Raw genomic sequence first — 23,690 nt, 5'->3', positions numbered from 1 at the left:
TCAACACGAGGTTTTGTTGAAGGGCGTAACCTGACTCCTGCCTAACCTGAAGAGTCTGTCGCCCTGTGTGTGTGTGTGTGTGTGTGTGTGTGTGTGTGTGTGTGTGTGTGTGTGTGTGTGTGTGTGTGCTCGTTCTCCTCTGTCTGATTGTAGAAATGATGTTGCTGGTTCCTTCCTGCTGTCTTCCTGTCTGATGATGGTCCCCCCCCCCCCCCCCAGGTTGCTGAAGGGGACGGCGTACCACTGGGACCTGATGCTCTCTGGGCTCATTAACATCCTGATGTCGGTGCTGGGGTTGCCCTGGATGCACGCCGCCTTCCCTCACTCCACCCTGCATGTGCGCCAGCTGGCGTTCGTGGAGCAGCGCGTGGAGGGGGGGCACCTCTATGAGACGTGAGTTATCTGCCCGCCGCCACCGCCGCTGCCGCTAATCAGGCGCTCAATTAAAGGTCTTCTTCAGAGACTGTAATTTGGAGTTGCGGGCTACTGTATCCTGCTCCACGCTGATTGCATGATTACCGTGTAGACATCCACTTTCCCTCCGGGTGGAAGAGGTGAAGCAGTTTTTAAAAGATGAGAGGATGAAGTTCCTCTTCCAGCCTCGCGGATTCAGGCAGAATTACAGTCTGCATTTATTCGGGGTGAATGAGGAAGTCAAGTGGTATAAATGGTCTTATATAAGAAGGGATGATTAATTAGAGATATTAGTTACAGAATAGGATGCGGATTAAGTTCTTCGTACTACGAACTCTACAAACGACAGAATAAAACTCTTTCAGGGAGTTTTCTAAACAAGTGGAACAAAAGAAGTTTTGCTATTAGCAGCAGAAAAGCATGCTGGGAAAAGAACAGGCTGTCCTTCTGGTTTGCTGACAAACTGCACTCTGAATACAACTCCAGACATTTATTCGGATTTAAAATTACTTTTTCAACGTTTTAATTTTCACTTACTCATTAACGTCACTACTTGATGAAATACTTACTTACTAAAGTAATGGAGTACTGTTTTAGGCCGTTTACACAACAGCGTTTCAAGTGAAAACACATCGTTTCAGAAACGTAACATTTTGAAAACGTCCAGTGGAAATGGCAAAAACAATGAAAACGATGTAGTTTTCATGTTGGGCCACTAGTTGGTGCTGTTGGTCGTTCTTGTAATGAAACCACTCAACTACAACCAACAATAGTGAGTCTAAATTTTAATCCTGTCCTTTTCCTCGTTATTGAAGATTAAGTCACATAGAAAATCCTTCAAAAGCTACAGAAGTTCCTCATTTCACAGTTTGAACATTTAATATCTCCTGAATTCACTTTGCCGCTGTGACGTCGTCAGCAGAGGGTGTTCCACTTTTTTCTTATTCTAATCCTCAATACTTGCCAGAAAAATCACATTAGTGTAGTTAGTGATAACAGATTGTGTTTGTCTGTAATTAAGATAAACATCTTGTCTGTTCAAGTGTCAGTAAAAGTGCAGTTTCAATATTTTGTTTGAAAGAAAATGAAGAAAAAGAACAAATCAGAATGAACTTGTCGCCGTCTGGCAATGAGAAAAGTCCCACTGCAGATATTGGTCAGGTATTCTCTTTGTCCGTCCAGGTCTGTTGAACAGTGTGAATCTGCTTTGGAACATTTTAGATTTTTCATATGGGAAATGTGTTCCAGCCATGATAAGGAAATCCCACAAAATTCACTGTCTGTTGCCTTGTATGAAACAATCCTGGCCTTTTCATTATCCATTCATATCTGGGTCTTATTGTGTGTGTGTGTGTGTGTGTGTGTGTGTGTGTGTGTGTGTGTGTGTGCTCAGGATTGTCCAGGTGAAGGAGACTCGTCTCACGTCTCTGGCTGCCAACATCTTCATCGGCGTGTCGCTGCTGCTGCTGCCCGTCCCGCTGCAGTGGATCCCCAAACCCGTCCTGTACGGCCTCTTCCTCTACATCGCCCTCACCTCCATCGACGGGAACCAGATGTGTGATCGCATGGCGCTCCTCCTGAAGGAACAGGTGAGAGGGTGTGTGTGTGTGTGTGTGTGTGTGTGTGTGTGTGTGTGTGTGTGTGTATTTTTGTGAGTGTACGTTTGTTTTTCTGCACTGGAGGTTATTATGATCATATTTATATATTAATATTATTGTGTTTGTAGTTGTAAGACAAGTAGAAGACGCATGAACATTATTGTATTTTCTGTTGAGCTTCAGATTAACTCAGATTGAGATATGTTCTCAGAATACCGACGGGACAGAACATCTTGAGAATCTTTGAATCTCAGCTCTTGTTGTGTGTCCGATTTAACCTTCGCTGCCTCAGAGGAAGAGCAGAGCCTGTCAGGTTTCCTTCACACTCAGCAGCGCCTCCTCATGGCCATGTGGGGAATGACAGCTTTGCTTCAGCATGTAGAGCTGGATTAGGACTGAAAGCATCGAGCAGAAGCTTCGTTCATCAGGCTTCATCAGAATCATCATTGTGGGTGAAAATATCTGAAGAGGAAAAACAAATGAAGAAGAAATCTTCACCTTTCTCACCTCACACAAACGTCAGTGTGCAGAATTTAAAAAATAGAGACTTTATTCTTATTTATATCAACATCACCCCCTTCTGCTGAGTGGACAGTGGTGTAGTGGTTAGCTTTCCCCGGTCCCTGGTTTGAATCCGGGTTGAGCTTCCCGTGGAGTTTGCACTTTTCATGAATGTGTTTTCTCCCACGGTTTGATTTTAGTAAATAAGATGTGAATGATAGTGTGTGTGAGAGTCTCCACCCATAATGAGCTGGGATCAGAAGATGAATGAATGGATGTTCAGTATTTTTTAACGCTTTCTGAATTGATTTAATGGGAACATTTACCATCTCAGAAGCACTTGTAGCACAAGTTTTCCTTAAATGAAGTGAATTTACTTTTTTTAAGCTTCAGCTGTGGTTGTTCTGATATTATTCCTATTTATTCCTCAAAAGTTGCCTATTGAAGCAGTGTTGTGTACTAATCCATCCCATGGAACAGTTTTTCTATTTTCCAGTAATACTTGACCTCTGACCTCAGATCGATGTTTGTTGCTCCCATATTCTCCTCTCACACCTTTATTTCCATTGTAGCTTTTACTGGAAAGTATCTGAGCTGAATCATAAAGCTGCCCGGTGGAGGTTTAGAATAATACCTGCAGTGTCTCTCTTATATCACAGCGCTCACGTTCACACAGGAGACCTCAGATGCTATAAATACACCAACCACACTTCCTAAAGTGAAAGTTGACTGTTATTTATGATGTGAAGCCCACAGTGTGCTGGCCGCCGGCTTCCCTGAGTCATTTCTATCAGACTGCAGCAGGCCTGTGGACAAGGAGGGGGAAAGATTGTCTTTTAATCTGTGTTGATCCTCTCACCTTCTGCAGACGTCTTATCCGCCCACCCACTACATCCGCAAAGTGCCCCAGAGGAAGATCCACTACTTCACCTTCCTGCAGATGATGCAGCTACTGGTGCTGTGCACGTTTGGCATGTACCCGATTCCGTACATGAAGATGATCTTCCCTCTGGTCATGATCCTCTTAATCCCAATCAGGTATGCTGCAGCCTCTTTGTCCCAGAAAAGGTTTTTTCTCAAGTGTTTTAAAGCAGGGTGACATTCAGCGTAATGAGCACTGCATCCGCCCTGAATCTGTCCCCAACCTACCCAGAATCCACCTCGAATCTGCCCTGAATCTGTCCAGAATCTACCCAGAATTTACCCCGAATCGACCCTGAATCTGCCCTGAATCTGCCCAGAATCTACCCCTAATCTACCCCTAATATACCCAGAATCTACCCCAACCTGCCCAAAATCTATTCTGATTCTACCCTGAATGTACCCTGAATCTACTCCGAGTCTACCCTGAATCTACCCCGAATCTGCCCTGAATCTACCCCGACTCTACTATGAACCTACACTGAATCTGCCACGAATCTTCCCAGAACATGCCCTGAATCTACCCTAAATCTACCCTGAATCTGCCCAGAATCTACCCCGAATCTACCCTGAATCTACCCTGAATCTTCCCAGACCATGCATTTGAATCGACCCCAAATCTACCCTGAATCTATCCTGAATCTACCATGAATCTGCCCAGAATTTACCCTGAATCTACCCCGAATCTACCCAGAATCTACCCCGAATCTACCTCGAATCTACCCAGAATCTACCCCAAATCTTTCCTGAATCTACCCAGAATCTACCCCGAATCTACCCTGAATCTACCCTGAATCTACCCCGAATCTACCACGAATCTACCCTGAATCTACCTCGAATCTACCCCGAATCTACCACGAATCTACCCTGAATCTACCTCGAATCTACCCCGAATCTACCACGAATCTACCCTGAATCTACCCCGAATCTACCCTGAATCTACCCTGAATCTACCCCGAATCTACCACGAATCTACCCTGAATCTACCTCGAATCTACCCAGAATCTACCACGAATCTACCCTGAATCTACCTCGAATCTACCCAGAATCTACCCAGAATCTACCCCAAATCTTTCCTGAATCTACCCAGAATCTACCCTGAATCTACCCCGAATCTACCCTGAATCTACTCCCAACCTGTCCCGTATCTGCCCCAGTCATACCCCTGGATGAAAACAGATTTTAATTGCAGTCGAGTCTATGCGCTCTTTATTTTTTTCTGCAAACTGCAGCAGACGATTACTGCTTATGTAATAATATTTAAGTCTGGAATAAATCTTTATGAGTTTGAACTGGAAACATAATCTAAAGAAATAACTCCATGATTATGAAAACTGAGTGAAGCAAAAATCCTCAAGATGACAAAATAAAAAAGACGAAGAAAAAACAGATTAAGTACAACATTTTAATCATTTTGATCCACAAAGAATGAAGTCAGATTTAACTGTATGTTACAGAAAGTAAAATCTAGTTTAAATAAGATAATTAAAGGAAATTTACAAGACAAGTAATAAAAGATCAAATAATTAATGATGAAAGCAGTAAGGAAAATAAAGTCATTAAGGTCGCCTGTAAGAATTATGGTTTCAGGTTACCATGACAACATGTAACGTTTCTTGTTTCCATGACGACAGTGACTGTTTCATGTTTCCATGACAGCACTAAAAGGCTTCATGCGTTTCATATTGCATTGTTCAATCAAAAATCTTTAAGCCTCCATAGAAAAGTAGAAATAGTAATAATTTTCAGTACGTACAACATTACATTATATAGTAGGAAGTATTAATGAGCCTCATTATAAATGGCAACTTCAACACTCTGAATATATTTTGTTTGTGGGACCGTTGCATTTTTCTCTCACAGCTTTATCATCTTTATCGCCTCTCCTGTTTTTCTATGAGTCCTCATGAAACAGTTCAGCGATCAACCAAGTGATTTATCTCTTCTCACATCTCAGTGTTTTGCTTCCTGGTGTTTTCACAGTCATTTCTTGTTTCAACCTGAAGCGTGAACCAGGTCTTCTCTGTGTTTAGGAACAACGTGCTTCCTCATATCATTGAGGCCAAATACTTGGACATAATGGATGCCCAACACATGTAGCTCCCGAGGGACTCCGGCTCCGGATCCACAACAAGACGTCTGGAATTGAAAGATAATTATAATTTTAAAAAAAGATAGAAATGAGGAGTAACAAAAACATATTTTTCAATGCAAAACTGTACGGAAGCAAAAAGAAGAACTAGCGACTGTTTTGATTTTTGTATCCGATGAGAACATTGTTCAAGGTGAAGCACTGGAAACCGGAGACGCGTCGCGTCGCGTGAGAAGGGAGGCGGGAGCTGCGGGAACTGATTGCATCTCTCTGAGGAAACCGACAAAACAGGACCGTCCAGAACTCTGTTCCACCGCCGTTTGACCCGTCAGATAGTTCAGCACCACAAACGCTCCCATGTTCTCCTCTCACACCTTTATTTCCATCGTAACGCTTCACAACGTCCTCGCCGCGGCGCCCAGCCCAGATTTAACCGCCGTGGTGCGTTCCAGCGCCTGGGAACTGGGAAAGTCAACACTTGGGAAATTCCCAATTTTAAATTGAGCGCCATGAAAATCTGCAGATGAATAAGAAAACACAGTTTTATTCGATGTACGTGAACACGCAGATTAAATCTTGTTTACTGCTGTAAGCTACGGACGCTAGTTTAATGCTAACGGAACAATGAGTACGCTGGCCGACCGTTCATCTGACGACTTCGTCTCTTCAAATGTGTTGAAAACAAAATAATGTTTGTCTAATGGCACAGAAACAAGACAACAGTGTTTAGTCTGCGTTGATCTTCCCACTGAGTCACATTATTTCTTACAAACAGTTATGAAAACGTTTGTATGTAAATGGTGAATAATTCTGATTAACAATAATGCTCAATAATCCCTCTTCCTACTGGGGAGTTTCTAGTTTTAAAGAGCTCAAGTAGATTATTCCCACCAACTTAAACTTTCCCTTTTCCCAGTTACTCCTGAACGCACCACAAGTACTTAAAGTATTCATTGATGCGGTGTTGTGTAGTAGAACTGCTCCCAGAGAGATGTGATGGTACAATGTGAGTCTGACAACGTCATCGCTCACGTTGTGCTTCTGGGTAGGTTTCACGTCCGTACATGGCAAAGTACTTTAATACGTCCGACCTGGTTACTTCTCTGCTTTCTGGCTGTTGTGAAGTAAATCTTGACCTTTTGTCCTTCTGTCATGGTGCAGCGATCCAAACCTTCACCTTCCTTCTTTTTTCTACCAAGAACAAACCTGAGTATATTCAGTTTCTAAGTCATTCCAACTACTGTCGATATTCATATAAAAAAGAGGAAAACGTGTGTGTGTGTGTGTGTGTGTGTGTGTGTGTGTGTGTGTGTGTGTGTGTCTCCTGGACACACTACTAATCTGTCCCTCACGTAGCTTTCTGCCAGCTCTTTAGAAAACCTCGTTTTTAAGGTGGAATTGAAGTGCTCAGATGAATAAAAATACATTCCACGGGTATATATTATATGTAATTATCTAGAATGACAGCACAAACCAAACATCGTAAAGTCTTTATCAAATTATGAATATATTAGAATATATTATGGCAATATATTGAAAAATTATATAGGTGAAATTGAAATAGAATATTTATTTATCATAATGACAGTTTTATCTTTTAAGTACAAGATGATACTTTTTGTGTGTTTTACCCTAAACTGGAAGTGAAAATATGTGATAATTCTCTCTGTTTGACATTCCACAGTTTTTCTTGTATTTTGCGTGTTTTGATTCGTACATTTGGCTTCACCGCAGTGTTTCCATGTCCGAGTCCTTCCTGCTCCACGAGACTCTCACACGCTTCTCGGTATTTTGCTCTAAAAAAGCTGGGTTGAAGGTAAAACATAATAATAAATTCAACAAAATGCATCCTTTTTGTTTGAATTTCCTTTTGTGAAAAAGTGTTGGGAGCAGAGTTTTAGAATAACCCGGTCTTGTTTCCTATTTAGTTGTTGATGATTAGATCAGTGCTTGCAAACGTTGTCATGTAATAATCCAGATGTCTGGAGAGGTTATTCTTGTTATTTAAAAAAAAAAAGAAAAAAAGTCCATTTCTAAGCACTGGTTGGCTGAAAGCATGTCTCATCTGGGTTTTTGATACGATGCGATGCCAGTGGACATGTATGGACAAGTAGCAGGTCGACTTCAAGGTAACTTCTCAGTACAATGAATGCAATGCTCAATATTCAGCAATACTGTGTATAAAGTGGACTGGTGAGACTGGGTGGACCCCCAGCCCCCCGAGCCGAGCCGAGCCGGAGCAATGATGGGCCAACTGTGTTTTTAAAGGCAGCAGATTTTCACTCCATCACTCATGGTACAAAAAGACAAAGTGCTGATTCAGTTATTCTGCCTGAACTCGGGGCGTTCGCAGCGCTGGGCTTTATTTCTGCTTTAGGGCCTCGTGTCACACCGCAGCGGGTGTGCACTTGGATTTGTGTGAGAATTTGGAAATGTCTCTCTCCTCCTTTGCCTCACTCTGGAATCTCTTTCAACGTCAGATGGGTTTATTGGCCCTCAGTCTTGTCTTGCAGGCCCACTGTTGTCAGATCAGCTCCTGTAATGTTTGTAATCACTGACAGCTGTAACAGTGTTATTCGGTGACTTAAAGCCTGAACAGACTCCAGAAGAACCAGACCCAACAAGGGTCAGCCTGCCAGTCTGTACTGAGAGCAAATTAAAACAGCAGCTTTACACAATTGTTCTATCTGATGTAGGAAAATAGCAAAAACTACAAAATAAAGCTGAAGTGGAGATGATGAAGACATTTATGTGCACACAAGTCTCATTGCAGATGAACGCATGTCAGTGTGCACACACAAATCTGATTACACACACAGGTAACAAATAATGCACACAATAAAATACACGTGGTGGAATATCAACACACACAAATCTGATTACAGACAAACATCAATACACATCACAGACATGGAAAGCTGATTATTCTAACAGATCTCATCAGAGAAATATCATTAAAAACATAAATCAGATGCACAAAAGTTCTTACCCACACAAGTTGCATCACACAAACCTGATTAAATGCACACAAATCTGATTACACACTGAATTGTCATTAAACCCAAATCTGATTAGACAAATATCAATATACACACCACAGATCTGATCACAGACACACAAATCTAATTACAGAGACATAGCACACAAAAATCTCACCACACACACACACACACACACACACACACACACACACACACACACACACACACACACACACACACACACACACACATGCTGTGAGTGTATTAGCCCTGTATCACTTCCCAACATCCAAAAGGCAGCTCCATCACACAGCTCCGTCACACAGCTCCGTCACACAGCTCCGTCACACAGCTCCGTCACACAGCTCTGTACAACTTTTGTCTTACAGATGTGAGAAAGATGTTGGACTTTAAGCAGATGTGTGGTGCTGCGATAGCGAAGGGAAAGCTGGGGAACATTTGCATAATCCTTGGACTAAGCCTTAAGACAGTCCTGGTGAGGGAAGAAAGAGATGGTGAGGTATCAAGTAATATGTACAGTTTGCAATGCAAAGTTTAGTTTTTATCGACTCTCCATTATAATCCACGGCAAAGGTATTAGGCTCTAAGTTTGGAGCGAGTCCAGAGATTTAACTCTTCTTCTTCTTATGTGACAGTACTGTTGTTGTTCCTTGATATCTTCACTGTACTGGTGATTTTGGAATAGCAGCAAACTTCTCTCAGAGGACTTACTATTGGAATCCGCGTGAACGACATACAACTCTGTTAGTGAACCCTTGACTCCTCCTCCTCCTCCTCCTCCTCCTCCTCTTCCTCCTCCGCCTCTTTCTCCTAATTGGATTTGTTTGAGATTGCGTACTGTGGTGTTTCGTTTAGTTTCTTCTTTTCTTCGACCTGATTTCATATAGCCTAACTTTTCTAATCATGAATGTATGACGTGTGGATTTTTATATAGCATACTAATTTAGGTGTCAAACAGAAATCTGTAATTTTTGTCAAAAAGATCAGCTATATTTGTAAGCTGTAAGATGTAAAAATGAGAAAAAAATGGTTATCAAACAGAATGTGTTGGTTTACTCTAGTATATAAATATATATACTGTACACTGAAAAGAGAGACTATCTCAAGCTGTTTGCCAAATAAAAAGTAGTAGTGATGTAAAGCTGTGTGCTTGTTTTCATTCACTTCATTTCTGTTCACATTCAAATGAAAAAAAGCCTTTTAGACTTAAAAGACACATTTTTCCCCAATTGTTTCTTTTTTTTTTTAATTTGTCATTTTAAACACAAAATTTTTAGGAAACAATTTTAAAATGTTGTGTCAAGAATGAAATATCCAGAATAGAATTCTATTCTAAATAGGTGAAAATCCATACAATTAAGATGAAGAGTCAAAGAAAAGGAAGCAAAAAACAAGATTCTGTGAAAATATCTACAATTACATTTGACCTTGATATGCCAGTTTTTATGTTTTACGTAAAAATACTGAATACTTTAACAGGAAATGGGGCTGTAACTAAAATCCAAACCTTTTTGATGTCATTTCTCTGAACTTCTGTTGCGCCCCCTGCAGGACAAATCTCACTTTACCTCAGATGTTTTTTTAAATCATTCACTAATATTACACAATAATGTTTAAAGCACTGATTCTCAGACGTTGTTGACATCTTTAGATACTGACGCATTCGTTATGTTGTCTAAATAATAACCGGGGGGCGTGGTTCCGACTCTGCCTCCACGTGCTTCGGGGCGGGCTGTGACGATCCGGTGTTTCGGATTAAGTGGTTCACCTGTTATCTGGTGACTTCCTGTAGCGTTCGTCGTTGCTCCTTGCAACATTAGACGGAGATCCGGAGCTGTCCTGACGAACACCGTCCAGCCGCATTTACAATAAAGTTTCGCGTCTTATGTGAGTCTCTCTTTGTTCTGCGAACACTGGTCGGATCGTGACGTCGCGCAGCTGCACGCACTCAGGTCTCCACCACAGGGACAATTGCTGTTACCAGCAGCAACAAGCGACGCTACCGGAACTCGGTCAGCATCTAACACGGAAACCACTTCATCCGTGACATCGGGCCATGAGTCTCCGGACCGGGCTCTCCCTCAGGAAGCTGGCAGCCGTATTTCTGGGAGCCGCTTCGGGGAGGAACAAACACTTGAGTCTGTCTGCGGTCACCATGGCCGAGGAGGCGAAGAAACTGGCTGCGTACGCCGCCGTGGAAAACCACGTCCAGGTGAGCGCGCGGACAGGTGTTAGCCGTTAGCCGCTGGCTGCTAACGGCAGATCATCGTGTTTACATGAGTCACAGCGTGTTAGCTGTTAGCTTCGCACTTAGCTTCACGTTTATACCGTTAACTGACATTCTGTAATGTAACGTGTTGTAATGTAACGTGTTGTAATGTAACCTGCATGCAGATTAAATGTCCGCGTTGTGCTCACATGTTGTCCCGGACAGCAGAATAACTCGCAGCAGTTTAGTTTAAAGGAGTTCAGCGAACATGTGGTTGATGCCTTTTAATAGAAAAGAGAATAGATTAATAGTTAGTTGCAATAAACAATCTCAGCTCCACCTTCATTAGGACGTGTCCAAAGAAAGGCTTGGCATGTAGAATTAGAAAGGGCCGGACAATGGTTCTTCTCAAACACAGTACTAATGCTGGTACTGTGTTTAGTGTGGTGGACAGACTGAGACAGACAGTCCTTCACCATCAGGACCTCCTGAACTCTTCTCAGATGCATCTTGGAATGATTTTCTCCTTATTTCACCATCAAATGACCCAGATCAGACCGGGGCTGAACGATTTTGGAAAATAATCTAATTGCGATTTCTTTTCCTCAATATTGCGATTTAATATGCGATTATTTTTTCAAGGTTCTCTTCTCATGTATTTTTGAACAAACACAAGCAATAAATCAATCTGTATAATAAACAATATCAGATTTATTATACATAAATTGTTCTTTCTTAAAGGCGAGGTTTATGTTAAGATAAAGTCAAATGAAGCATGTATTAATATAAAAGACAGTTTATTTATCTTCTACTTCAATTACATAGTAAATTTACTAAGTACTGTGACTTGCAGTGTTGTGAGCGTTCACCACAACAAGCCAAGCGCTTCCATTGTGCTGATCAAAGCCCTAAACCATGCTGGGTCACTATACTAATGCTGCGCTGGACATTAAGGGTCAAAGTATTTTTGTTCCATGTGGACAATGTGGGGGTCTGCGTGACGTCATCATCTCATAAGAAACTAGTTCTATCTTTAAAACCTCAGAATCACTTTATTAAGGCAAGGCAGCACCAACACAATGTTTCCAGCTCAAACGCAGCACAAACGATTGGGACTATTTTCAGAGAGTTTAGTGAGGAGTAGGACGCAGCTTCACGGAGGTGTGAATCGACTGCTACAGCCTGGAGGAGCTGCTGTTCATTATTTTGATGCCGCGGTCAGTGACGTTGTCCTCGGTGAGCTTGAGTTTTAAAACGGTGACGTCTGGCGGCAGAGCGACCGCCTCGCTGTACAACTGCTTCGCTAACCTCCACATTGCTGTGTTGCTTTGCTAACATCATGTTGCTGTGTTGCTTTGTGGTGTTCTGAGTGTAAAATCCCTCCAAACAGCAACATGTTGCCATGAAAAGTTGGATAGCACAGTGCTACTTCCCTAGCCTGCTCGCTGGCTGCAAACTGTGGAATGGATTTGCTGACTCATTCCTCCTGGTCTCATTGAGACCCGCCTCCCTTCAGGAAATCCAGTCCACAGTTTGCAGCCAGCGAGCAGAGCAGCAGCAGGGAAACACTGGGGATCATTTCAGCACCATGGATCAGACCAGGATCATGGATCAGACCAGGATCATGGATCAGACCAGGATCATGGATCAGACCAGGATCATGGAGCAGACCAGGATCATGGATCAGAAATCTCTACAGTTGGATCGGAAATTTCCGATCCGTGAATTACGTTGGTATCAGAACCCGATCCCGGATCGGATCGCATCCGTCCCTAAAAACCACGAGCCTGTTCGGGCAAGGTGGGCAGATGATTCACTTGCCCGAGCAAAACTTTTACTTGCCCCGTACGGTGGGACAGTCCTTAATGTCGAGCACATTAAATGGGCATCATATCTTTCACTGTGAACTCCGTTATGGCCGGAGTTATTTCCACCTGCCTTTTCAAATTATGTTCATAAGGAGTAATACTGCTGCTCTGCTCGCTCACCACGTATATGTGGGCGCATGACACGCAAGTCGTCACGTGACCAGATCATGTGACCAGTCAAATGGCAGCCTTTGCGATGAGAAAATCCCATTTTATCATATCGCGATATTATCGCAAATGCAATTATTCGTTCAGCCCTTCTGACTGGGTCTTAGTGCTGCTTTGGACACAGTTGACCACAACGTCCTGCTGGACCCACTGGAACAGTGGTTGGAACTTCTGGCTCTGCACTCAGTGGCTTTAAATCCTCCTGGCAAGATGGCCGCCATCCTGTGTCAGTAGCTGATTGTGAACATGAGCAAATCACCTGTGGGGTTCCTCAGGGCTCCATCCTGAGGCCCTTTAGTGAACATCTCCGTGCTCCCACTGGCTCAGATCATGGAACATTACAACATCTCTTCTCAGAATGATCAGACAACACTCAGCTCTATATATCAGTGTCAGTGAATGGCCACGCCCCCTGATACCGGCTGAGGAAATGTAGAAATGAAATGGAGTGATGAGTCAGCACTTTTTACAACTCAACCCGGAGAAAACTGAGCTCATTGTTTTTGGCCCCAAAGAAGAAAGGTTAAAGGTCAGTGCTCATCTTGACTCCAGGTCACTCAGGACATCAAATCGGGCAGAAATCTGGGTGGAATTCTGGACTCACACATTCCCCCACCACACTGAGGGTGGAGCTCATCCCCCACCACACTGAGGGTGGAGCTCATCCCCCTGCTCCACCCTCTCCACTGGCTGCCTGTGTATCGAAGGATGAACTTCAGAATGGTCCTTCTGCTCTAGAAAGCTTTGAATGGTCTCGGCCTAAATCATCTCAGATTGACTTGTAGAAGATCAAAGCTCCAGACCTCTGAGGTCATCAGGAAGAGGTTGACTCACTGTTCCTACAGTCAGAAGAAACAAGGTGAAGCAGCTTTTAGTTCCTACCTCCTCACCTCTGGAACAAACTTCCTGAACACCTGAATTCTTTTAAATCAGGACTTAAAACATTCCTATATGCACAGGCTTTTGAATAAAAAATAGATTTGACCTCATCATAGTTTAAAATATAGAAATGTTGTAGGTTTTTAGACTCAGGAATTCTAATAGACAAAACTGAAACAGGGAAAATGGTTAAAGTGACTCAAACTAAAACTAGTGAAATGTCGTATTTCCTGTGGGATTGTTTCAGAACAACCAGGTGGTCGGTGTGGGAAGCGGCTCCACCATCGTCTACGCCGTGGACAGATTAGGTGAGAACACACACACACACACACACACACACACACACACACACACACACACACACACACACACACACACACACACACACACACACACACACACACACACACACACACACACTCTCTATCACACTTGGAAAAGTAAAAATGTGTTTTTTCTGACTATGATTAACAAAAAAACTGAAGAGGAAACAACTTATTTGCTCATTCAAAGCAGAGATTTGACCTGTGTTTTGAAGTAATATTAATGAATATATAGCAGTTTGTTTTATTTATTGTTTGTGGTTGCTCACATGGAAAACATCTGGAGCTCTGCTGGACATGGAGTTGTTTCTCCAGGATCCGTTTCTGGGAAACATTCAGGCTGTTCGTGTCGTGATGCAAGAGAAAATCCTGGATCAGAGTGTTGCTGTGTGAAAACAGTGTTTCTGTGCATTTATGTGGATGTTGTATTTCCAAACTTTATTTGTAGAGCACTTTTCATACAAAACAATTGCAACACAAGTGCTTCAGAATAAAATAGAAACACCTGCATGAACTCACACACACACACACACACACACACACACACACACACACACACACACACACACACACACACACACACACACACACACACACACACACACACACACAGTGTTGTGCCTGAACAAGTTCAGTGAACGTTGGTTCATGAACTCGTTCATATCAGCTGCCCCTAGTGAGGACTGACTGGGTGCAACAATGGAGAAATACCAGTATTCTGAGGGGAACAGCTCACAGCAACAAATTTAAAAAAAAACAACTTATGAACTAGTTAATTTTTGGAATTGTGAATTTAGAACTACGAACTGAACTAGTTCAGTTTAAAATTTGTGAACTGAACTTTGAACTGATTCATGTAGAAACTGAACTTTCCCAACAATGCCCCCCCCCCCCCCCCACCCCACACACACACACACACACACACACACACACACACACACACACACACACCACCACCAACCCCAACTGCCCGGAACAAACTATAAAAAGTGATGTAAGAAGTGACTGTTGTCTCTGTTGCAGCGGAACGCGTGCGTCAGGAGAAACTGAACATTGTGTGCGTGCCGACGTCCTTCCAGGTGCGTTTGACCGGCAGCGGGAGACGGGCGGACCTCCACCCTCACTTCCACACAGCAGTTCACACTCAATCACTCCTTTTGAATGATCAAACAAACAGTTTTTGAAAACACGCCAACATTGTCGTCGTGTGAACGGGTGAAAACACATGAAATGGACCGTTTTAAGGACGCGTCTGAGTTAATTTATGTTAAGAATTAAAGTGAAACGTACTGAAATGTTTTCTGGAGGGTCACCCAAGGAGAAGCAGCTTTTATTTTCATGAGTATAAAACTGAAAACATACATATATATATATTTTTTGTCAATTACATTTCTTACTTGCATTATAAGTCAACATTTCCTTATCAAGTTGAGGCTGATGTCACCTTGAAATCCCAAATACAGGATTGATACAGTAAATGGACTAACTTATATAGCGTCTTTTAGCTGCCAACAGCCCCAAAGTGCTTTGCATAGCTCATCACATTCACACAAATTCACACTCCATTGGAGGCTGCAGCCGTGCAAGGCGCTGTTGCCCCAATGGGGGCAGTTCATTGTCTTGCCCAAGGACACTTAGACCTAGAAAATACAAAACCCAACAAATACGGTCAGTTGAACAGACCAAGACAAGAACCAGGCTGAAGCCAGCAGCTTATTTATGCTGATCTGATCAATTATGTGGAAGAATAATCTGTCATCAGTCTGAACTGTGAATGATTTTGTATTTTGCAGCTTTATTGACATTTAATGGCGATCTGCTGCATTAATTGATCACTGAGAGAGAGAGGGTGAGTTTTATTTCCACTGTGACGATAACGTACCGTGTGTCTGTGTCTCAGGCCCGTCAGCTGATCCTGCAGCACGGCCTCACGCTGTCCGACCTGGACCGACACCCGGAGGTATGAACCGGAACCGGAGCGCTGCAGGGAGCCGCCAGCGTGTAAACCTGGTTGAGCGGTCAGCTCTGTAATGAAGGACTGTCTCTGCGTCCTCAGCTGGACGTGGCCATCGACGGGGCGGACGAGGTGGACGCCGATCTGACGCTGATCAAAGGTGGAGGGTGAGTCCGACTCTGGAGCAGAGACGAGCAAATTACTCAACAGCTTTGGAAGGGAAACGTTCTTTAGCTTTTAACGCTTCATAAAAACTCTCACACCCTGAAATATGTGTAGTTTGAACTCTGACATGTCATTGGAGGATATTTAAAGACATAAAATCACATTTCTCATCTTCAAGGTCGACGCAAAAATTCAGCTTTAAAGTCATTACATTATTTCCAGTTCTCTTCCTTCAAACATTCCAGCTTCTGCTTTTTTAATATTACATTTTATAATTTAGCAATTTATATTTGTTCCTAAAGGAAATAAAAGTAAAGAAGAGCTCATTTAATGATTCAATCTCTTGTCCATGATTCTTCTTTAAGCAATAGATCCAAACTGTTTCTCTGCAGGTTGGGGGTCAAAGGTCGTTCTCTCCTTAGTCATGAGGTCTGTTCTCATCCTGATTTTCACTTCTGATCGCACCCTGTCCGTCAGATACTTCAGAAAAATCATGATGTGATTGTGGTAGAGACATAAATATGGATCAGAAGGAAGTTGGACATCTGAAATATGAAGCGTGAGGATAAATCAAGAAATAACTGTTAGAAGATCTCGTGCAGCGAGACGTCGAGGTGAATCCTGCTGGAAAGGCGTTTGTCTTTTAAAGTAGCTAAATTCATTTAGAGGCTCGAGTCGGTAGATCATTGTTAATGAAAGACTAGAAATAGAGTTTTTCAAATACTGAAGATTTGTGTGAATAATATTCCAGCTGGAAGATGAAGTAGTTTAATGGATCAGTGAGCAGCATGTTCATTAACACTTTAATAACAAATAACAAGAAGCAATAAGTTTGATCTTTTCATTTAATCTTGTTTGTTTCTTTCTTTGCTGGTTTGTTCCGTTTTCTCATTGACGGGTCGGACTGACTTCCTGTTTGCTTCACAGCGGCTGTCTGACTCAAGAGAAGATCGTTGCAGGTTGTGCCAAACACTTTGTGGTCGTCGCAGACTTCAGGTTGGTGTTATTCACCTTCACAAGGGTTTTATCTGTGGATCCTGGACGGACGTTACCGTCTGACCCATCAATTCTTCTCAAACTTCACTAAATAAACACTCGTTTGAACATTTGTCTTTTAATCTCAGAGTTCATCAGGTAACAACCTTTGGATTATTTTACAAAAACAGTATTTTCTTCTGGATTTTACTACAACACACAGCTATAGAACTACTCTGTGGGCAGCATGGTCGTTTCCCAATCGGAAGGTTCCAGGTTCAATTCCCATCTCTACCTGCCCACATGCTGAAGTGTCCTTGAGCAAGACACTGAACCCCAAACCACCTGTGTGTATCCATGGGCAGCCTCGCTTCTGTCAGTCTGCCCCAGGGCAGCTGTGGCTATATACCTAGTATACCACTATGGAGTGAATTAATTAAGTGTCCAGAAAAGTGATATATATATATATATATATATATATATATATATATATAAAACCAATTGATTATTATTCTTATTTGTTAAAAATGGATGTGAAATTCTAAATGAGATGTTTAATTATAAAGGAGCATCTAAGATAAGTGAATTCAATTTCATTTAATTCCCCAAATTGTATGATGAACTAATTAAAATAAGTATAATAAACACATTTATTAACAGTGATTAAATAAAACAAACAGTAAAAATCTGGAGGTAGGATGAGATGTTTTAATTCTTCATCCAGGTTCTGAGTGGAGCTGGACCACGAAGAGCCGACAGGCTCACATCGGCTGTTTTACAAAAACAGAAAAGTGGCGTTGCGTACAAACTGCAGCGTTTAAAACGTGCAAGTTTGTGACATGAAGCTGGAAAAAACAGATTGTTGAACCGAGTAAACATTCTCAGTATATCCACTGAAGCTGATGTAGTCGATGGCTGGATGCAGGATTCTGTGACGCTGTGCACGACTTTAATTAAAGATTTTAAATGACAAAAGGATTAAAGGTTATTAATTGTGATAAACTGATAATCTCACAACTGCCAGACGCTGCACTTGGGAGAGTGTGTCCTTTAACTGAAGGTGGGGAGTTTGGTTTGTGCCCCGGCCCGTCAGGAAGGACTCGGCGGCTCTGGGCCAGCAGTGGAAGAAGGGAGTTCCCATCGAGGTGATCCCCATGGCGCACGTCCCTGTTTCCAGGACCATCGCCAGGCGCTTCGGAGGCCAGGCCAACTTACGCATGGCTGTCAGCAAAGCAGTGAGTGGAGTTATTCCCTTTCTTTTCTGGTGCTTTGTGTTTACAGATATTACTGACGCTGAGTCGACAAAATAAGCAAAGCGTTCATGCTTTATATGCATTTTAGTCTCACTATGTTGTCTCACTATATTATTCTTTAACTTGTATCTTGTACATGGTTTTTCTACTGGGTCCCCTTAAAAAAACTGAATAAAAATATTTATAAGACATTCAATACGCTTGATATCCAGTCTTATCTTAAACTAAATGGTAGGAAATGTATCCTGGTGTAAATTTAATATTTTGTGAATAATATTGAATGCATGCAAATTTTAAATATTTAAAAGTGAAATGTCATGAAAATACCACGTTTAGTAAGAAATTGAGATTTAGAATTTGTTTAAAAAGTACAAATGGATTTATTAATCTGGATTGGTGGAGCCCCCTGCTGGTCAGACATTTTGACACCTGCAATGAGGAGACATAGGCGACAACAATAAAACTCTTTTCTTCCAGTGAGAACAGAAAGCAAAGCTCACACTGTTCCTCAAATCTTCCTAAAATACAAACTCTGTCCATAAACAGAAATGTAAAGCTTAAACTGCTTGTTTTAATAACTAGATTGGTTTGACATTGTAATTTTCTTCTTTGTTATCTATTGATTTTTGACATTTCTACAGAAAAGGTCAAAGACCCTCAGATTAAAATTGAATTTACTGGAGTCGGATGTATGCTGCCCCCTACTGGTCAGAGTCTGATGCCACGAGAAAGAAACCTTTTTTATAGAAGTGAAGTCAGTTAAATAATCCAAATATTTCAGTTTGAAAAGATGTTAAATCAAAATTCATAGTGCTCACAGATAATTAACTAACGTGGACACAACGTCCGTCTCCACTCACTCTCCAGATTTGTGTGAAATCGAGGAGTTTGCAGTGAAAACACACACACACACACACACACACACACACACACACACACACACAGTCTACAGACTGTTAATGCTTTGCCTCCCACTCAGTTCTGTTCAATGAGCAACAGGAGATCTGTTATTCTGCCTCTTGATTATTTTTTTCTTTCAGCCTTTTGAACGTTGAGCCTGGAAACAGTTTGTGTAATGATGAGTAGACCGTTTGTTTACCCACAATGCCGAGTTGTTGATTAATTAAAAGCTTGCTTTAGAGTCGCACATGACTGCTTAATTACACAAGTCAGGCCACTGAAGCTTTTTGTAAAACCGGCTGATTGTGATGCTGGAACACAAGTGGAGATCAGCTGTGGAGGCGTCACAAGAACTCCATCAAAGAAAGTTTCTCCTCAAACATCAGACTGACCAAGACATTTCCCAATGGACTGGTGATATTTTAACTAACTGGCCTTTACTTTACTTTGAGTTGTGTTTTGTGAATCAGGTCCATTGAAAAGTGTTGTGGAAATTAGAAAATGACAGTTTAAATGTTAAAATATTTATATTAATGGAAATATTTTAGTGACTCATGAAACCACCTTGTGGTTCAAAGTGGGACTACGAAGCCTGTGAGAAGGCAGTTAGCATTAGCATTCAGTTCTATCAGCCACCTTCACGCTTGTCGGCACCAAAAAGTTTGGTTTTCTTGATGTGCATGCAGCTGTCTGCCACTAGTGGGCACTACAGCGCCGTCAGACAGCAGTATCCCCTGCGCAGCTTGCATAGACGCTTTAAAAAAAAGACTTTCAAGGCTTCAGCCTTTGGACATTAACCTGCGAGGAAGGAGGGCTGGCCATGCTGGGGAGCCACACTCAGGCTCGTCTGACATCGTTGCCCAGAGACGCTGGGATCACGCAGGCTGAGAAGATCACGCAGCTCTTCAGGGAGTTGGTGAAATATCTTGATCCTGAATATGCAGCGACCCGTTTCCTGACAGATCTCCTCATTTACACTGATGGTTGATGCGTTTTCACTTGAAATGTTGTCGTCTCACCGAGGCCTGAACTTGGCTTTCTGTTTAGTCACCAGGAAACGACGGATTGAGACGTTTAACACAGAAAATACTAAAGCGACCAAAGCATCAGTCAGATTGTTGTTTTCGCTGAAGAGACTTCACGGGAGATGTTTGTGATGAGCTCTCCTGGCTGAGTGACACCTGAACATGTTTCATTTTTAAATGTTCGTCTCCAAACCAACCTGACCTGAAGATGGACGTCCCCTCGCAGACTGACAGAATGCTGCATCTGGTCCTCGTTTACAAAAAGTGTTCTAAACAGGGGCTGTCTCTGGACTTTCCTTGGACTCAGTGGTTTTTGTTGTTGTTTGTCTCTCAGGGTCCGGTCGTCACCGACAACAGCAACTTCATTCTGGACTGGAAGTTTGAGCGAGCTCAGAACTGGAAGGAAGTCAACACGGCCATCAAGATGATTCCAGGTGAGGAATGGACCAGCGTCGGCAGGTCACCAGGTCACCAGGGTCGGCAGGTCACCAGGGTCGGCAGGTCACCAGGGTCGGCAGGTCACCAGGGTCGGCAGGTCACCAGGGTCGGCAGGTCACCAGGGTCAGAAGGTCACCAGGGTCACTAGTGTCGGCAGGTCACTAGGGTCAGCAGGTCACCAGGGTCGGAAGGTCACCAGGGTCACTAGTGTCGGCAGGTCACTAGGGTCAGCAGGTCACCAGGGTCGGAAGGTCGGCAGGTCACTAGAGTCGGCTGGTCACCAGGGTCACTCGGGTCGGCAGGTCACTAGGGTCGGCAGGTCACCAGGGTCACGCAGTGGATTTGTTAGACAAGATGTGAGCCATGTGTAAAAGAGCTTAGAAGAGTTGTTCCCCACAACTTCAATGCTTCCCTGTGTGTCGTCCAAAGACCAGAAACACGAGTTTCAGTTTCTTACCTTTGTTTTACTTCTCATACCAGTATCTTCACATATTTGTCATTTTCTTTAAGTGAAATTACTCTCACTCTCACTCTCTCTCTGTCTCTCACTCTCTCTCTGTCTCTGTCTCTGTCTCTCACTCTCTCTCTGTCTCTCTCTCAGGCGTGGTGGAGACGGGCCTTTTTGTGGGCATGGCTGAACGGGCGTACTTTGGTATGGAGGATGGAAGTGTGCAGGTCCGGGATCCTCCAGTCAACTGATGAGTCAGCCATTATCACCTCTTCCTCTTCCTCTTCCTCCTCCTCTTCCTCTCATAAGTGCCGAGTTAGTGATTTCCAGCCGGTGTCAGACCGAAGAAGGCAAAGAAGCAGAAAACCTCTCGCATCTCGGAGATCCTCTGATTGGTCTTGATTTGCTTGTTCCTCCTGCAGACACTGCTCCTGAGTGTTAAAGTGCCTGATGGGTGAAATCGAGCTCAAACGCTGGTCTTCATCGGTCAGTCTGCGGCTGCGTAACGAGATTGAATGAAACCGAAGGCATGCCTTGAGACTCCGTTTAAATCCTGGTTAAAAACACAGCCAATAAAGTCGCATTTAAAACGGCCATAGCCAGATGAAGTGTCATCAGCTGACTAAAGCAGAGACCGACAATCACTTCCATGCTCGCCACTTCTCTCATCACATTTAGCTTTTCAGTTCCATTCACGTTCACAGTATCATGCACAGTAATTGTTGATGTGGAAAAAAAAAAAAGGATAATTAAAAATGCAGTATGTATTTGTGTACTGACTCACGCAGCTCACATGCTAATATTATTGCCCGTTACTCGTGAGTTCGACCAAAGTGATGCCACTCTGAGTGAAACTGGGTTTGGGATGTTTGTGTTTAAACTCTCACTTCCTGACGGGAGGTAAAGCTGCGTGACTCGTGCTCCTTCTCACTGTGTCGTCCTCTTTGTGCCTGTCGGTTGCCTGCATGACGTTTAAATACACTTCAGCCATAATTTAACTTGAAATCGGTACGGAGCAAACCGTGTCACATTCATTAAGCTGATGTAGCTCAGACCTGGTCTACAGAAGAACATTGACGTGCCTTGGCTTGATCGTAGACGTAGAAGGAGCAGTAGCAGACTTGATCATGTCGCTGTTAAACTTAGCATTGTGCATGCACCGTATGCATGTGTCCTTGGTGAGGCAAGGAAACTTCATGTGGGGGACCCAGGTTCGATTCCCAGTTTTAATATGAACATCATCTGGAGTTAAAACCAGCCAAGTCTACAGAGCAAGTTACAGTTCAAACTGGATTACAAGATTACTTTACTGTTGCTTTAACCTTCATCTGTTTAAAACCTGTTTTCAAAGTAATTCCTCAGTTTTGGGCTCCGGTGCTTCACACTCGGCTTTATATAGTACATTTGTGGTTTTTCTATGAAACCACCATGGCTGAGAAATGTAATCCATTAAAGTAACGCAACTTCTTGTATATTTGCCCGTCAGTAAAATGAGGGCATTCAGATTCCGGTCCGATCAGCCTCGTCAATCAAACGAGCCCGAAACAAAGACTCTCAGCACACGCACACCAGCATTTCCTTTTTCTTTCTACCAGTCGACTGTGATTAGGATTATTTTGTTTTCTGTGAAGGTACAAGATTTTCTGTGTGAAACAATACAGGACCAACATGACAACAAGAAGTCTCCTGGTTTTATTTCACTGTATTTAATAGTTCATTCTTGAAAGAGATGCACTTTTTTTTTTTTTCATTTATTAATCAGGTTTATAGGTACTAATAATTCACTCTGAAACTTAAAGTTACTGTATTTTACATTACTATTTGTTTTAAAAGTTACTAGTTGCTATAAGAATGTACTGGTGTACAAATTCTATCAAATATTTAATATTTGGATTCACGCCTTTTAATAACTTTTATAATGTGAAAACAGTTACACATTTAAATGCCTTTAAAATATGCAACCTCCATTGACTTGTTTTAAAATGTTCTTTTAGGATATTCACATTTTTAAGATGCATTTTCATGTTTAATCGGTTTTTGTAGTTTTTTAATGCTTGTTGAGTTCAGAATATAAAACTTTGAGTCGTCCGAAATGTTTATCAAATATAAACACACATTCACACTGTATAATAACTAATAGTGCAACATGTAAAATGCTGAGGGATGTTATAAAATCTACCAAAACCTGTATATAAACGAGCACAAAAGGAAATATGTTTGAAGTATTTCTTCATTGTGCCCTTGCTTCTTGGTTTTAAGTACACCATTAGAATTGGTGTGTAAGAACCATACATTTGCAGGACGAACAGCAGAGCTGGATATGCGTTTAGCACCCATCCACCAAAATCTCCTTCCTATCTCCTTTGTAAATGCAAAAATGTTTATTACTCTGCATAGTTTCTGCTAATTATTTAAAAAACGTCCCTCAGATGATCGTACAGTACTTCTGTTCTATCGCGTAAATGTATGTTGATCTTGAAAAGGTTTGGTTTGGATTGGGAAAACGTTCATATTTACAGTTATCATAGTGATAAAAACTTTAAACTTTTCATGTCCA

The 23,690-nt window shown here is 42.3% G+C and overlaps 2 protein-coding genes across 3 annotated transcripts in view; both read left to right on the top strand.

Moving 5' to 3' along the window:
* slc4a11 (solute carrier family 4 member 11) overlaps positions 1-6,776 on the top strand; it is a 126,499-nt gene extending 119,723 nt beyond the window's left edge. For both annotated transcript variants that reach the window (XM_080480041.1, XM_080480040.1), the window contains 4 exons: positions 220-393; positions 1,808-2,003; positions 3,382-3,551; positions 5,468-6,776. In XM_080480041.1, the coding sequence (XP_080336167.1) occupies positions 220-393; positions 1,808-2,003; positions 3,382-3,551; positions 5,468-5,534 (607 nt within the window). In that variant the 3' untranslated portion in view covers positions 5,535-6,776. The remainder of the gene's footprint in view (positions 1-219; positions 394-1,807; positions 2,004-3,381; positions 3,552-5,467) is intronic.
* A 3,540-nt stretch (positions 6,777-10,316) lies between these two features.
* On the top strand, positions 10,317-21,909 carry rpia (ribose 5-phosphate isomerase A (ribose 5-phosphate epimerase)). The gene is made up of 9 exons (XM_080479435.1): positions 10,317-10,740; positions 13,900-13,960; positions 14,999-15,054; positions 15,876-15,935; positions 16,032-16,096; positions 17,022-17,090; positions 18,163-18,304; positions 20,582-20,681; positions 21,287-21,909. The coding sequence occupies exons 1-9, from the start codon at positions 10,585-10,587 to the stop codon at positions 21,382-21,384; spliced, it is 807 nt and encodes a 268-aa protein (XP_080335561.1). The 5' UTR covers positions 10,317-10,584; the 3' UTR covers positions 21,385-21,909.
* The last annotated feature ends 1,781 nt before the right edge of the window (positions 21,910-23,690 follow it).

This window comes from Lipophrys pholis (assembly GCF_963383615.2).
Source record: "Lipophrys pholis genome assembly, chromosome: 14".
Classification (NCBI taxonomy): domain Eukaryota; kingdom Metazoa; phylum Chordata; class Actinopteri; order Blenniiformes; family Blenniidae; genus Lipophrys; species Lipophrys pholis.
The sequence above is the reverse complement of the archived record's forward strand: the minus strand, read 5'-3'. Positions and strand labels throughout refer to the sequence as shown.